A 13640-nucleotide genomic window follows, 5' to 3' on the forward strand; every position below is an offset into this window, starting at 1 on the left:
ATAAATGTTGAAACTCAGTAAGTATCATAGCCATATAAGAAAGCAATCAGGAGTTATTAAAAAAAAACCGTCAGGGGGGGCGGAATCCGCCCCCCCCCGGACCGAATAGGGTTAAGTGACGAAAATATTTGACCATGGAGATAAAAAAGAACCTCCATGGTTTGACCGAAGAAATAAATGTCTTGCAGATTATTCTTCTACAAGATATGCGCAACTTGTCACCTCCCTGTTTTAAAGGATTGGCAATTTAATAAAAAAAGTTAAACAAACTCCATTCCAGAAAAGAATAGTGTCAATAGAAGATAGGTAACCTCGATCCCAGAACCTGTTGTAATTTCCACATATTTTTTATCAATGCACTGATGTCTCGTTTATCCGGATTGTTTTACTTCCTAGTCTTTGGTAAGCGAGTTTAAGGAAATTTTAGTTAGGTTGTGATGGCTCTAAAGTACCTATTAAATAAAGCAAGTATACGCGTTTCAATTTTGCCTGAAACCAAAGCAAATCATTTGCTTCGAGGCTTTGTTAAAAAATAATGATGTTCTGGCAGTTTTCCTATTGCATTTGGAAAACCAATTATTTTTCATTTACTTGCTGATCTCTTTTCAGTTAAAAATGAAAATAACATTGTCTTGGTCATCACCTCTAACTTCCATTATAAATGATCAGGTAAAATACTTGAATGGGATTTTTTTTGCTGCTGTATTAAACTTGGAACATGGGAAATTTGAGGTAGATGAGAACTTGTTTCGAAGTGATGCAGTGGAGGACAACGACGGAAATAATAACATTTTATGTGTCCATCCAGAATCCTATTTATCTGACCAAGGCCGTTCAATCTTAAGGAGCGAAATTTACCAATGTGATAGCTTGCGTGATTGATGAAGCATGTTGTGTTAAAATATGGTAAGTAACGCTAGCTAGCTGGCTATCCAAGTTAACTCCTTATTTATTTTTACTCCTTATGAATAAAGTTAAGTTGAAATAGAGGTTATGCTTTTTGGAATTTCGTGGAGAATTGCAGCTCGACCGTGTCCTCTCCAAGTACAGAAATCAAATTGTTAATAACAACAACTCTTACACTTACCTCGGACATGTGCTGGACTAAAGGTAGACTTTGAATGATGCCTCTGATGTATTGTACAAGAAATGAACAAATCGCATCCATTTAATAATGAAACTTCGATCTTGTTTTACCCAGGTATCAGCTATGCGAATTTATGTATCTACAATTCTTCCAATACTGACGTATACAAACATGGTCGAGTTGCATTTTACAAGAACACAGTCGTCCAAATTGAGATCATTAAAACAGTGTGCAGAGCAGATTGTCAAATAAAAACTGTATGTCGCCGAAAACATTCTCAAAAAGAAAAAAAAACATTTTTGTACGAAAGTGTTTAGGTGGTGACGTTTGTTCAAACAAAAATGGTTATTGTGGGACGCGGCTTTTCCAGCATTTCAACTCCGCTCCGTTGGTACGTTGGGATACTTTGCAAATACAACAGTTGTTTCGAGAGTCAGACAATGAATAGATAAAATAACCAGAAGTGAATAAAACTTATAAGCTTGAGATTATCAAGATTACTTCACTTTTCAGTCTTTTAGTTTCATTTCAACTTTTTCAATTTTGTCTTTGTATCTAATTTTTTATAGAGGACACAAACAAATAAATAATAACAATAAGAATAATTGCTTTTTAGATTTTCCTTTTTCATTTTTTTTCTCACTTTCAATATTTTTCTGCGGCGAGACAATATGCCACGTTTAACAGACACATTTTGTCGTAACCTAATTTGATTCTGTTGAACATTTTTTCCGAAACAGACATTCTCTCGACAAATGTGGAGACAACACTGACATATAACAGTTAGAAGAGCGTCCAGTTCCGTTGTTTTGAACCCATGTGTTTGAATAATTTTAATCTTATCAGTGTTTTTCTTTTTTCCAATATTGCTAAAAAAAATTTATGAACATAGATTTGTGGTTTAATATAGCTAACTCTATGTAAAGCTACATGTAAGTATAACTCTGTGTTTTTATTTTGAATCCCTTGCCTTTTTAGAAGTTTAACACTAACAGAATTCTTGCAATATGTTGAATCTGTTAAATTAGCATAGCAAATACATGCAATTTTTTATCTGTATTTTCGTTTATGTAGCTAGCTCCGCTTTCTTTGTATTCTGATGTTCAGTAGTAGTAATGAAAACTAAATAACAAGTATCTATCTATCTGTACCTATCTTTCTACACGATTTGTTTTAGCTAGCTAGGCAATGTCTTGGTCGGTTTCTAATACTAATCCGGGCATAAGCAGCGTGTAGCTATCCACAAGTACATCTAGGTTGAGAGTTAACTAGCTAGTTAAAACTAATTGAAGCCATCAAAAAATTCTGAAATATATGAAAGTGTTAAAAACTTGGTTGCAGGTGGAAGCGTTGAAGATAGTGATGGCTCCTCGTCCTTAGGTAAATACAGTGACACACATGAAACTTATGATGATATAATAAAAAATCATAAGTATCTAAAAGTGTAAGTAACTCATGATATTTCATAAGCTAAATCATCAGTATCATCGTTTTTATCACAAGGGTTTTGTCTTGTTGACAAAATTTGGAAGCAGAAGTTTAACATTTTATCGTTAAAAACACTTCCCTATAACTTCATAGGCTACACCATCAGCCATTCGTATGTTGTTAGTCCAACTGGACTGACATTTTTAGCGACATTTGAAAAATCAAGAATACCCTTTTATTTAAGACTACAATATATAAATGTTCATGAATCCGATAATGGTAATAAATCCTCACCTATAAGGTATCTTTAATTTTCCTGACATTCCCTTTGGTGAGAGGCCTAAGAACGAGGTTGTTTTAATTGCGTACACATGACCATTGTCTATCCTGCAAAGTTGTCCGAAAGTTTTTTTCACGCTCAAAATTTTGGTAGTTGTTGGAGAACAGATTCTTCCGCTTAGTGAACTAATTACTTTCCAATCTTATTAATATTGTTTCGATCCACTACATGCGATAGACTGGTAATTAAAAAATGTCTTTATCTGCATTAAAAAATTAATTTATGTACGTCAAAGAATAGAAGGTTTAACAAAATGTTTAATTATAATACTACATACAAAAGATGTGAAAATAGGTTGATTTTGATGAGATACAGCAAGACGAATGTTTTTTTTTGTAATTGATGGTTCTAATTAATCAAAGGAGTAATTTTGTGGTTATTTGTTGAACGTTTTATAATCTCACAAAATACTTCCTTTCTAGAAAAAATTAAAATGCAAAATGCTCCCCCTGTGGTAATAAAAAAGAAGTTGTAAATTACTACTAAATAGTAGAATTTCAGGGGTGTTTATTTCGTTAGGATTAACAGACTATATAAGAAAAGTTTGCAAAGCGTTTTCAAATTGATTAAACATGCTGCATAAAATATAACTTACGTTGGCTGTCGCTTATCTTCTATCTTTGTATTTATAATATGTTAAGTCGTCGTCACTGTTTGTGTCACTGTTTATTGTTGTTTTTTTCTTGTTCGTTTATGTTGTCGATATTCTTTGTAATTAGTTTTAGTTTTCGTCGTTTATTCTCATTCTTCATCGTGTTTTTTTTTTTGTCGTCGTTTCGTTTTTCTCGCCATTCTGTTGTTATAGTTGTTGTTAAAACAGACTTTTCATCAATTTTAGATCTATCAAATATGAAGCTTTGGCAGTTACTTGTTGCAGTTCTGTTGGTGCTCACACATGGAGGTAAGTCTTATTATGTTCGACAGGAAGACATACATACGCAAAAGAAGATTGAGAAATTTGACAAAATGGTCGTTTCACTGACTGCGAAGAAATTTAATTGCATTTTTTCACAGGTGTTGCATTCTTTCGCAAACGAGCATGTCAAACAAAGCGTCTTCGTCTGGCGTGCCAGCCTGGTTTTGGTATAAAAATTCAGTTTGCTTTGTACGGAAGATTCTCGAGTCGTTATTGTGGTTGGAAATTTTTCTTTAACAAACGTTGTCATTCAACAAAATCCATGTCGGAAGTGAAAAAGATATGTGAGGACAAAACTAGTTGTTCAATTATTGCATCCAATCGGATCTTTGGAAACCCGTGTCGGGGAACGGATAAATATTTGGAAGTCGATTACATATGCAAGTAAGTAATATTTAAGTATTCAGTAGACTCATTATTTCTCGAAAGTTCGTTTTTTTTTACAAAATTATTTATTAGATGTCTATAATATAATATAAATATAAAATTTAAATTTTTTCCGGGTAGCTATAATTTTACATTTTTGTTTTTCGTCCGCCCTCCCCACAGTGGAGATTCTCGATAAAATTTTGCACACGTGCTCATTAATGCCTGCTGCAAACTACTTTGACATATTTCTATTTTTTGCCATATTTTGCAGATTTTGCCATATTTTATGTAGATTTTGATTATTTAATAAAAGCAACACGCAATGCACAAAAGAACAAGCAAAAAAAAATTTTTCACAAATTTTTAAATAAATAACGAACGACTCGCTTTCTAAAAAAATGTGACAAAGTATTCTTCCTATGGTAATGTTAAACTCATTGAGAAAAAAATACGCAATTTAAAGTAAAACGACAAGGAGTTTTCGGACACTTTAGCGAAAAACCAAAATGTACATTTATGGCTACCTAAGAAAAAATAAAATTTGGATATGTATCTAAACCATTAAAGTATCCTTCTTAGCCACATTTTTATTTATCCTGGCCGCAATATCAATACCAGGGCTTTTCATCTCTTCGGCAATTTAAATGGCTTCCTTTAAAAAATATCATGAGGACAAGCTTAAGGCTAAGCCCTATCGTAGTCACTTTGATTTTTGCAACACTTTTGACTCTGCTTATATTAACGAGCAGGGAGCCTTTTATTAAAATAATTGAAGAAGTAAAAGTGTGTACACTTTTACTTCTTCAATTATGGAGGGAATGAAGAAAACATTCCATAACAATCGCAATTTTAAAAAATACGAATTAATAATCGTACTACACGCTTTTTTCGTACAAAACGCTTGTCTACACCTTTTTTTTAGCTGGGGATAGATGTTCTTTTTTTACATTTTTTTTAATCTCAAATGTTTTTTTATTTGTTTTTCCAAAAAAGTAGCGAAACCGGCATTCATTGTTTGTTATTAAATTACCCGTATACGTCTGTCTGTCTGCTACGCAAAATGGTACCGCAAGTAGCGAGACGCAAGCGATGCGGTATAAAAAGAACAGGCAAACCTGTGAATTTTTTCACGGGCCACCGACTAGTATTTCTAGTATATTTGAATGTCATTGTTTAAAAATTATAGGTTGAAAGAGCCATGCACATATACTTCAAGTGTTTTTAAGATAAATTGTTAAACTAAACTAGTTAAGTTCAGTTTTACTAAAAAATTTAATCATCGAGGTATGGAATTCAGGCTGAATACGTTCTTAATGTTACCTTCGTTTTCAGCAAAATTTACACATATACATACAAGAGTTTGATATTTATTTAAAACTTGCATTTTGTTACTTTTTTAAGATGGTAGCAAAACTTGACGTCTAATTCTACAAAACAAGATGCCATTACTTGTGAAAAAGTTTTGAATTAGATTTCATGTTTTTTAACATAGACGCTTGCCTATTGATGGAGGATACACAGATTGGAACACTCAACCTTGTTCCCGCACCTGTGGAGGAGGGGCACAATTCCGTAACAGGACATGTACTAATCCGTCACCCAAATATGGTGGAAGAAGCTGTGAAAGATTGGGCCCAACTGAAATGACAATAACTTGCAACACGTTGCCTTGTCCAAGTATGATTCTGTGTTTCTCACAATTCCTCACATCCCTGCATTAAAAAATATTTTCATGAGAAGAATTTACAAGTACACGAGCTTTAAATTTGAAACTTGAAAACATGCCAAGCAGAAGTGAGGACTGAGGACAGCCATTAAAGTTAAATTTACCAGTTTTTTTCTTTTTTAAAAAAATGACAATGTGAGCTTCTTTACTAAAATCCTTTTGAGAGAAAACGTAAGAAAAAGTGAGAAATGAAACATTTGGAAAGACATAGAGAATTTTACGGAAATTAACGCTGAACGAATTTCTACTTTCTGTTTTCTTTATCAAATCGGGGTGTGTGATACATTTCTAATAACCGTGGCCAGAAGAGCAAAATTATTATATAGCAAGAAAAGATGAAAACGCAATATTATTATTTTTTTAGTAAATGGCGGTTACAGCAACTGGAGCGAATATGGCACTTGCAGTGTTCGTTGCGGAGGTGGTAGCCAAGAAAGAACAAGAACGTGCACAAATCCTTCCCCAAAACATGATGGATTGGATTGTACAAGACTTGGGCCTTCTTCTTCTACACGCGTTTGTAATCAACAGCCCTGTCCAGGTAAGATTTATCTTAAGAGGACGCAGTTCGTGAAGATTAACTTCGCAAATTTTTCTAATTTTTTAATAAGAATAAAATGGCTTATTTAGTAAATGGCGGTTACAGCAACTGGAGCGAATATGGCACTTGCAGTGTTCGTTGTGGAGGTGGTAGCCAAGAAAGAACAAGAACGTGCACAAATCCTTCCCCAAAGCACGGTGGATTGGATTGTACAAGACTTGGGCCTTCTTCTTCTACACGCGTTTGTAATCAACAGCCCTGTCCAGGTAAGATTTATCTTAAGAGGACGCAGTTCGTGAAGATTAACTTCGCAAATTTTTATTATTTTTTAATAAGAATAAAATGGCTTATTTAGTAAATGGCGGTTACAGCAACTGGAGCGAATATGGCACTTGCAGTGTTCGTTGTGGAGGTGGTAGCCAAGAAAGAACAAGAACGTGCACAAATCCTTCCCCAAAGCATGGTGGATTGGATTGTACAAGACTTGGGCCTTCTTCTTCTACACGCGTTTGTAATCAACAGCCCTGTCCAGGTAAGATTTATCTTAAGAGGACGCAGTTCGTGAAGATTAACTTCGCAAATTTTTATTATTTTTTAATAAGAATAAAATGGCTTATTTAGTAAATGGCGGTTACAGCAACTGGAGCGAATATGGCACTTGCAGTGTTCGTTGTGGAGGTGGTAGCCAAGAAAGAACAAGAACGTGCACAAATCCTTCCCCAAAGCATGGTGGATTGGATTGTACAAGACTTGGGCCTTCTTCTTCTACACGCGTTTGTAATCAACAGCCCTGTCCAGGTAAGGTAGCTCGGTTATACATTTGAATGTTGTGGTGCAGACTGCCGACGTGGTAAACCACATTCTGCTGCTTTTTACTTAAGAACAGTCTTTTCATCAATCACATCTTGTTGAAATATCTAATATGACATTTAAAAAAATAAAACACAGTAAAAAATAATGCATTGCACCGAAAATAAATTTAATATATTTTTATTTCGCTTGAGCTTGTTCTTTTCAGTGCATCTAAAAAGAGTATGTCAAAACAAAAGGCTTACAATATCATGTCCGCGCAATTACGTTGTAAGAATTCATTCCGCGTTGTATGGACGCACTTCACGCAGTTATTGTAAATGGAGATTCTACTACAGCCGGAATTGTAGGTCCCGATCCTCTTTATATCGTACTTCAAATTTGTGCAACAACAAAAGATCATGTTCTATTCAAGCCACCAACAAAATTTATGGCAATCCATGCTTCGGAACTGTTAAATATCTTGAAGTCAAGTATTCATGCAAGTAGGTACTCTTCACACACTACGCGTCAACTGTCTTATAACTTACGAGTTTTAACGCCTTTTATGATGTATTTTATACTAGCCCAAGAAAAACCGATCTCCACCATAAACAAGTATGTGAGAACAAAATAATGACGATCAACTGTGGAAGTAAGAGGATTCGCATTAGTGGTGCAAGTTATGGTCGTACTTCAAGAAGATATTGTGGTTACAAATTCTTTCATCGGTCAAACTGTCACGCTAAATCATCAAAGCGTGTTGTGACGTCACGATGCGAGAATAAACACAGTTGTTCTGTTAAGGCATCAAATAAAGTTTTTGGTAATCCATGCCTTTTAACATCAAAGTACTTGGAAGTGTCATATACTTGCAAATAAAAACATTTGAATTCACTTGCCTTGTCGTAATTTTTTTTACTGTCTTTTTATGCGGGTTTTTCTGTTATTTGGCTTTATTATATTTTATCTACTAACGGTACGATAAAATTATACATAAATTTACACTTTTGTATACTTCTTGGCATATTTAAACGTTACTGGACATTATAGATTTTGTGATAACGCTCATTGAAATTCGGACTTACTCCCTTACGTCCAATATGCTACGTCATGTTCAACTTGAGAGGTTTGACAACATAAAACTTGACTGAGTTTCTAAATAAACAGACGGAAATTTATCCCTACAATTAAAACACATTTGTAACATAATTCTTGCTCCATCGGTATGATCAAGTGATAGATTTCAATCCAAACTTTGTAAAATCTGAAGGTTCATTTGGCGTCATTTTTTCTACTATAACCATATTTTAAGTAAGTTTTCAAGCGTGTTTTCCTACCAAGACAACAAATCCAAGACAGTTGACCTGCAAAAAATCAGTTGTGATAATCAATATAAAAACACGTATCAAAGTCATTTTAAGGGCTTTAACTATCCTTTTACTTGAAGAAATACCGATCAGGGATATACAAATATCACATTATATTGGTTGATAAAAAAGTTTCTTCTTAGAAAGAGCTAAGAAAAAAACCCTGAACGGCGACACAGGTGGATTGGCACAATATTTGGAGATGGGATGTAGTTTCCATCAACTGAAACGTTGCAATGACTTGTTAGGTGTTAACTTTAAAATGGTATTAAAATACATATGACAGAACATATACATCAGCATGTTGGATTTGTGTTTAAAGAATATACCATAGCTTGAAACGTATGTGTAGAATAAATTTTTAACATCTTATGTAGCGGACAATATGAAGACGTTAAAAATATGTACTGCTTTTGAAGACAATTCTAGCGCTGTGGAAGATTTACCATCTTCTTTTAAAAACTTCCTACGTTTTGCTTGTAGGGAAAAAAGCACTTCGTATTATTGACGATGTGATTGTTGCTAAATTTTAAAGAATGCGACGACAAAACAGATTTCTGTCGCACTGTCTTACTCACTCTTAGAAAGAATTTGTCCGCAGCAAGACGGCCTATGGATAAACTAGGCAAAATCATTGGTTAAAGAAATTGTAACGGGTATTTGCTGTGCTAAAGGTCAACACTGGATGCCGACAAGGTCCTATTTTCTTCAAAATGCTTATGTGTTAACAACACCCCTGATCGTTATTTTCTATGTTTATTTTCTTCCATTAGTTTATCAGGTGGTTTATAAAATATCATAGCTTGTATCAAATCACTTTTCCAGGCCCAACGGATCAATTTTGAAAGTGGAGGGGCTAAATTATTCAGTATTACGAAGCCCGACCATGGCTGGGGCCGACAGGCGAAGGAAATTTTTAAACTTTCAGCCCCCTGGATTGGCTAAAAAATACTTCAAATTCCGAAATATTGCGCTCGAAAGCCTTCACAAAATGCAGGAGATTATATATAGAAATATAGAAACGCCATATTTTATAAGCAATAGTAAAATCGAAGCAAAATAAAGATAATGCAGAAAAAGGCTATAGTATATGACAACTACCATTCCTCCTTCGAAAATTTTCCGAATACTCGCTTTCTGTTGTCGTCCGATTGAACAAATGCATTGGCAATTTTGATCAGGTCTAGTTTGTCAGTTCTATCTTTGTGGAAATTGAGAATCGAGATGGAGTAGAAACGAGCTGGAAGCATTGTTGATCTCAGACTCAGCATATGTATGTATTGATCAATAAAAATTGATTGAAACACATGATAACCTTATAAAAAAACATCACTTCTTGGCAAAAAAGTGGAGGGGGGTGGGGGCGAATTTGTTTCTAAGACTAGGTAATTTGAGACAGAATGGTCACTTTTATTCTTAAAAATGTTCATCCAATTTTTCTCGCGCAGTTAAAATTTTCAAAGTCACTTTATTAAAAACCACTTGTACCAAAAACAAATATACCTTTTTGGAAAAAATGTTGGACAAAGTGACAAAACCTTCGACGGTGACGAAAATTTTATCCAACAAAATATGAATACTTACGTCCTAGAGTAGTTTACCATCTACAAAGAAAGTAAGGCTAATAGAATTTTTCCGATAGAGTAGACTAGAAGTAATAAGCCAACAGTTTTTGCAGGAAGTTTTACGGCGTATTAATGATTTATTACAGCCTATACGGGACGGGAAAAGAAAAATATGAATTGTGAAAAATTAGTTCAATTTTGTAAACACCGATCTTATGAAAGCTAAATAAAACATAAAAATCAATAAAAACAATTTTTTATTTATTTCGTTTTTTAAAACAAATCTTAGCCTGTTAAAACTCCTTGTAAAGTTTCAGATCACAAAAAAAAAAATAACAAATGACCATTGTAGCTTGGTGAAACTGGCGAAACCAACTGAACATAAATTAATAATTCAAAATGATTTTTTGTAAAAATAAAAGGTTTTAGTAGCTTTTGTACCGTTTAACAGGGTAGTTCTATTAATAACACTCAAAAACTATTAATTCACGTGCCACTACACTAGACTGGTACCCTTTCGTACTTCACTGGTCTCGATAGTAAAAACGGCGACAAAAAAATTAAAAGTTTCTACCGGCTAAAGCCGTAAAACAATAAACATTGAAATACGATGCGGTCAATACTTGTGTATTTTTTACACGAAACTCCATTTGTTAGTAAATAAAAACGGCGGTCGGGATTGTTGTTTGTTTACTTTTATTTTATATTCAAACCCTTTCGTTTTCGAAATTTTCTCAGCTTTTGCTGCATATATTACTTCACTTCTTTCTTATTGTATGGTCTTTCAAATGACCAAGAAATGTAGTAGTTATATTTTGACCAGCCTAGCTATTTTACATGCAATTTGTGTTTCCCCCCAGGCTTGTGAAGAGTGTGATAGAGAGATGTGCATATTTTACATGACTAGCCTCACAAAAATCAAGGGATATAACCTGTCTATTATTTCCAGGAGGGGCCATGGTTTAGATGGAGAGTCCTAGAGTATTTAATTGATAATTTTTTTTTAACATCCTGTACTTAATTGTTGTAGTTCCCCCCAAAAAAACACCAACTTGGAGTAGATATTATTGGAGTAGATTTTATTTCAATTTGTAAGAATAAACTGAGGATAATTTGGCGGAATCGGGTGAGGATGCTAGGCTGAAGAGAAGATATTGTCTCAAGCTCACGTGCGTGTTCCCAATCAATTCGCTCTTCTCCACTACATCCGGAGCTCTTCTCCTAGTAGTGTATTCTGGCTTAACTACTCTCTCAATCACATCCGGAGCTTCTCTCCTGTGATTCCATTTCTCTATCATACCTCACAAGAACCTACTCTCTATGAGCTCTAGCTTCTTATGCATTTCACACCTGTTATTAACCTCTTGGTGCCCCACCTCTGATTGTCAGCGCCGCATCCCCCTGCGTTATTTCCACAGTCTTCTGTCCTGTGGGGCACCGTCGTTCATCTCCTCGCACCTGTACTTAATGCACCATACTCTTCCAGGGGTACACGCGTATCTCTACACTTTGTGGCTGCCCAGGGCTTCCCAGCACCCCAAATTTCCCAAATGAAAATTCATGATCTATGAGCCAATATTTGAAGAGAGCTACGACAAGATAATTCAACATGCCATAACAGGCTTAACAACTTGACATGAAAAAAAAACCACATGCAAGTGCCTATAAATTAGCCTTTTACAATTATATAAAGACATTATAACGCAATTATCAGAAATTGACATCCCACAACTTAGTCACCGCATCAAGGCGAGCCATGTTGCCACTCCACTTACGCAAAGCGCTATTAGATAGGATATACCTTCTGTAAGAGTCACTGGACCACCTACCAAGTGTTTTTATGGCTGAGTCAGGAATGCCACACGAAGCTGCTGTAGAGGCCCCACCAATACGGAAACTAAAATCCCCATTTGATAAAACAAACAACGGACCAGCCTTAGCCCCCCAAAATAACAGGTAATTTCTTAAAGCTTTTACTAGGCAAAATTGGTGTTCAATCATTGCAAGACGAATTGTGACACCTTTCCTAAATTGAGCTGTTTTGGATGCCTTGATGGTTAGCTTTACGATTGCATAGGAAGAAAATTCAATGTCTGAAGGTGACAGGTGAATTTTAGGATCATAAAAATTTTTTGATGGTGTAACAAATTCGGATACACGTAAAAACCCAAAAAACGCAACAAGGATGAGAGCAGACCATAATGCTTTGTCATGACAAGTAAATTTAGATTTCAGAATAAATTTTAACATTTCGTGCAGATGAATAGGTGCAATAGGCAATCTCGTAGTACGGGAATGTGGATGGCATCTGCGGATATCTCACATGACGTAAAATAATTTAGCCATTGAAGATATGTTTTCTTTATAGCCTTGCATCTTGGTATGATATTGTATGCCAGACAAATAGACTTTTATAGTTGAGAATTTAATGCAATCTGCCAGGTACGACACAAAAAATTGTAAAGTTAACTCTTTAAGAGGAAACATAGGTACCATGACGTTTTGACAAAATTGTTGGTATGCCCGGATACCAGAACGATAAGTTAGTCTTGTGTTTGGTGAAATGGAAGAATACAAGTAATAATTCACAGACTTTTCAATAGATTTCAAACAGATGAAGGAATGGCTGTGGGACACCTGTCTGCTTTCGTGCATTCTTTTTAGAACTTGCTTACCTGCAATCCAGAAAGTAAATCTGCATAAATATTAGAACAACCTGGGACATGACAAAGCAACAGATTTATGTTACGTTGAGCGGTAAAAAAGAATAAGTGACGGATTAATGTCATTATATCTTTGCATTTGCATGAGCCTGTGTGCCAGATTTGCACAATAGCTTCATTGTCTGTGCCTAACACCACCTCGTTGTCTGTCCAACCTTCTCCCCAACAAAACGTAGCTATAACAATGGCTAACAATTCAAGGAAGCTGATGCTATAAGTGCTCTTAGATTGAAAGGGCAATGAGAACCACTGGCCATTATAGTATCCCCCTAGTCCTACTCCTGAGGCATCAATGAACAGGTCAACTTTGCTAGACAAAATGGTGTTCAGGCCTTTTCATGAGAGGCGTGCGATAGCACGCGCACACGCCCACACACCTGAAATGATTCAGGCGTTCTGTCGATAGCACGCTTAAAATCTTATATTCTATGAGAAATTGACCAGAATAGCACGCCTAAAGCACACGCAAATGAATTTTGGGCATGTTATTCATCACACACCCTCTCAAAATCTCCTGAAAAGGCCTGGGTGTTTGTGTGAAATAAAGCAACCCCATTCCACGATAGTAAGAATTCAAGCCACCATTCTATGTCTTTCCTAGCCTCTGCACTAATGTCGATATGATGATGTAACCTATATACTTTGGTGGACAAGTCAATCAAACGTCGAAGGAAAATTCTGCCACTCTTGACTACTTTGCAAGCGAAAGAAAGTGACCCTATTAATGATAACAAATCCCTTTTTTTGCATTTTTTCCTGCCGTGCCATTTCCTCAACTCTGCCATG

At 35.3% G+C, this 13640-nt stretch overlaps 2 protein-coding genes across 2 annotated transcripts in view; one reads left to right on the top strand and one right to left on the bottom strand.

The window, feature by feature from the left end:
• The window catches only part of LOC130614868 (coadhesin-like), a 70993-nt gene extending 62747 nt beyond the window's left edge, over nucleotides 1-8246 (top strand). The window contains exons 2-10 of the mRNA XM_057436333.1: nucleotides 3692-3756; nucleotides 3870-4155; nucleotides 5633-5817; nucleotides 6231-6407; nucleotides 6497-6673; nucleotides 6763-6939; nucleotides 7029-7205; nucleotides 7426-7702; nucleotides 7784-8246. Of these exons, the coding sequence (XP_057292316.1) occupies nucleotides 3705-3756; nucleotides 3870-4155; nucleotides 5633-5817; nucleotides 6231-6407; nucleotides 6497-6673; nucleotides 6763-6939; nucleotides 7029-7205; nucleotides 7426-7702; nucleotides 7784-8078 (1803 nt within the window). The 5' untranslated portion in view covers nucleotides 3692-3704 and the 3' untranslated portion in view covers nucleotides 8079-8246. The remainder of the gene's footprint in view (nucleotides 1-3691; nucleotides 3757-3869; nucleotides 4156-5632; nucleotides 5818-6230; nucleotides 6408-6496; nucleotides 6674-6762; nucleotides 6940-7028; nucleotides 7206-7425; nucleotides 7703-7783) is intronic.
• A 3443-nt stretch (nucleotides 8247-11689) lies between these two features.
• LOC130613448 (uncharacterized) lies at nucleotides 11690-12381 on the bottom strand. Its single transcript, XM_057434791.1, has 2 exons — nucleotides 11872-12381; nucleotides 11690-11761 (listed from the first exon to the last, which is right to left on the bottom strand). Exons 1-2 carry the CDS (start codon nucleotides 12379-12381, stop codon nucleotides 11690-11692), a joined length of 582 nt encoding a protein of 193 aa, XP_057290774.1.
• Between the last annotated feature and the right edge of the window lie 1259 nt (nucleotides 12382-13640).

This window comes from Hydractinia symbiolongicarpus, chromosome 11, assembly GCF_029227915.1.
Source record: "Hydractinia symbiolongicarpus strain clone_291-10 chromosome 11, HSymV2.1, whole genome shotgun sequence".
In the NCBI taxonomy this organism is placed as follows: Eukaryota; Metazoa; Cnidaria; class Hydrozoa; order Anthoathecata; family Hydractiniidae; genus Hydractinia; species Hydractinia symbiolongicarpus.

Excerpts from the sequence above, each read along its gene's own strand:
- LOC130613448 (XM_057434791.1), bottom strand. The coding sequence starts at position 12,381 with ATGTTAAAATTTATTCTGAAATCTAAATTTACTTGTCATGACAAAGCA. Across the intron at positions 11,762-11,871 it reads ACATGGCTCGCCTTGATGCG|TTGTTAAGCCTGTTATGGCA; the intron begins GTGACTAAGTTG and ends TTTCATGTCAAG.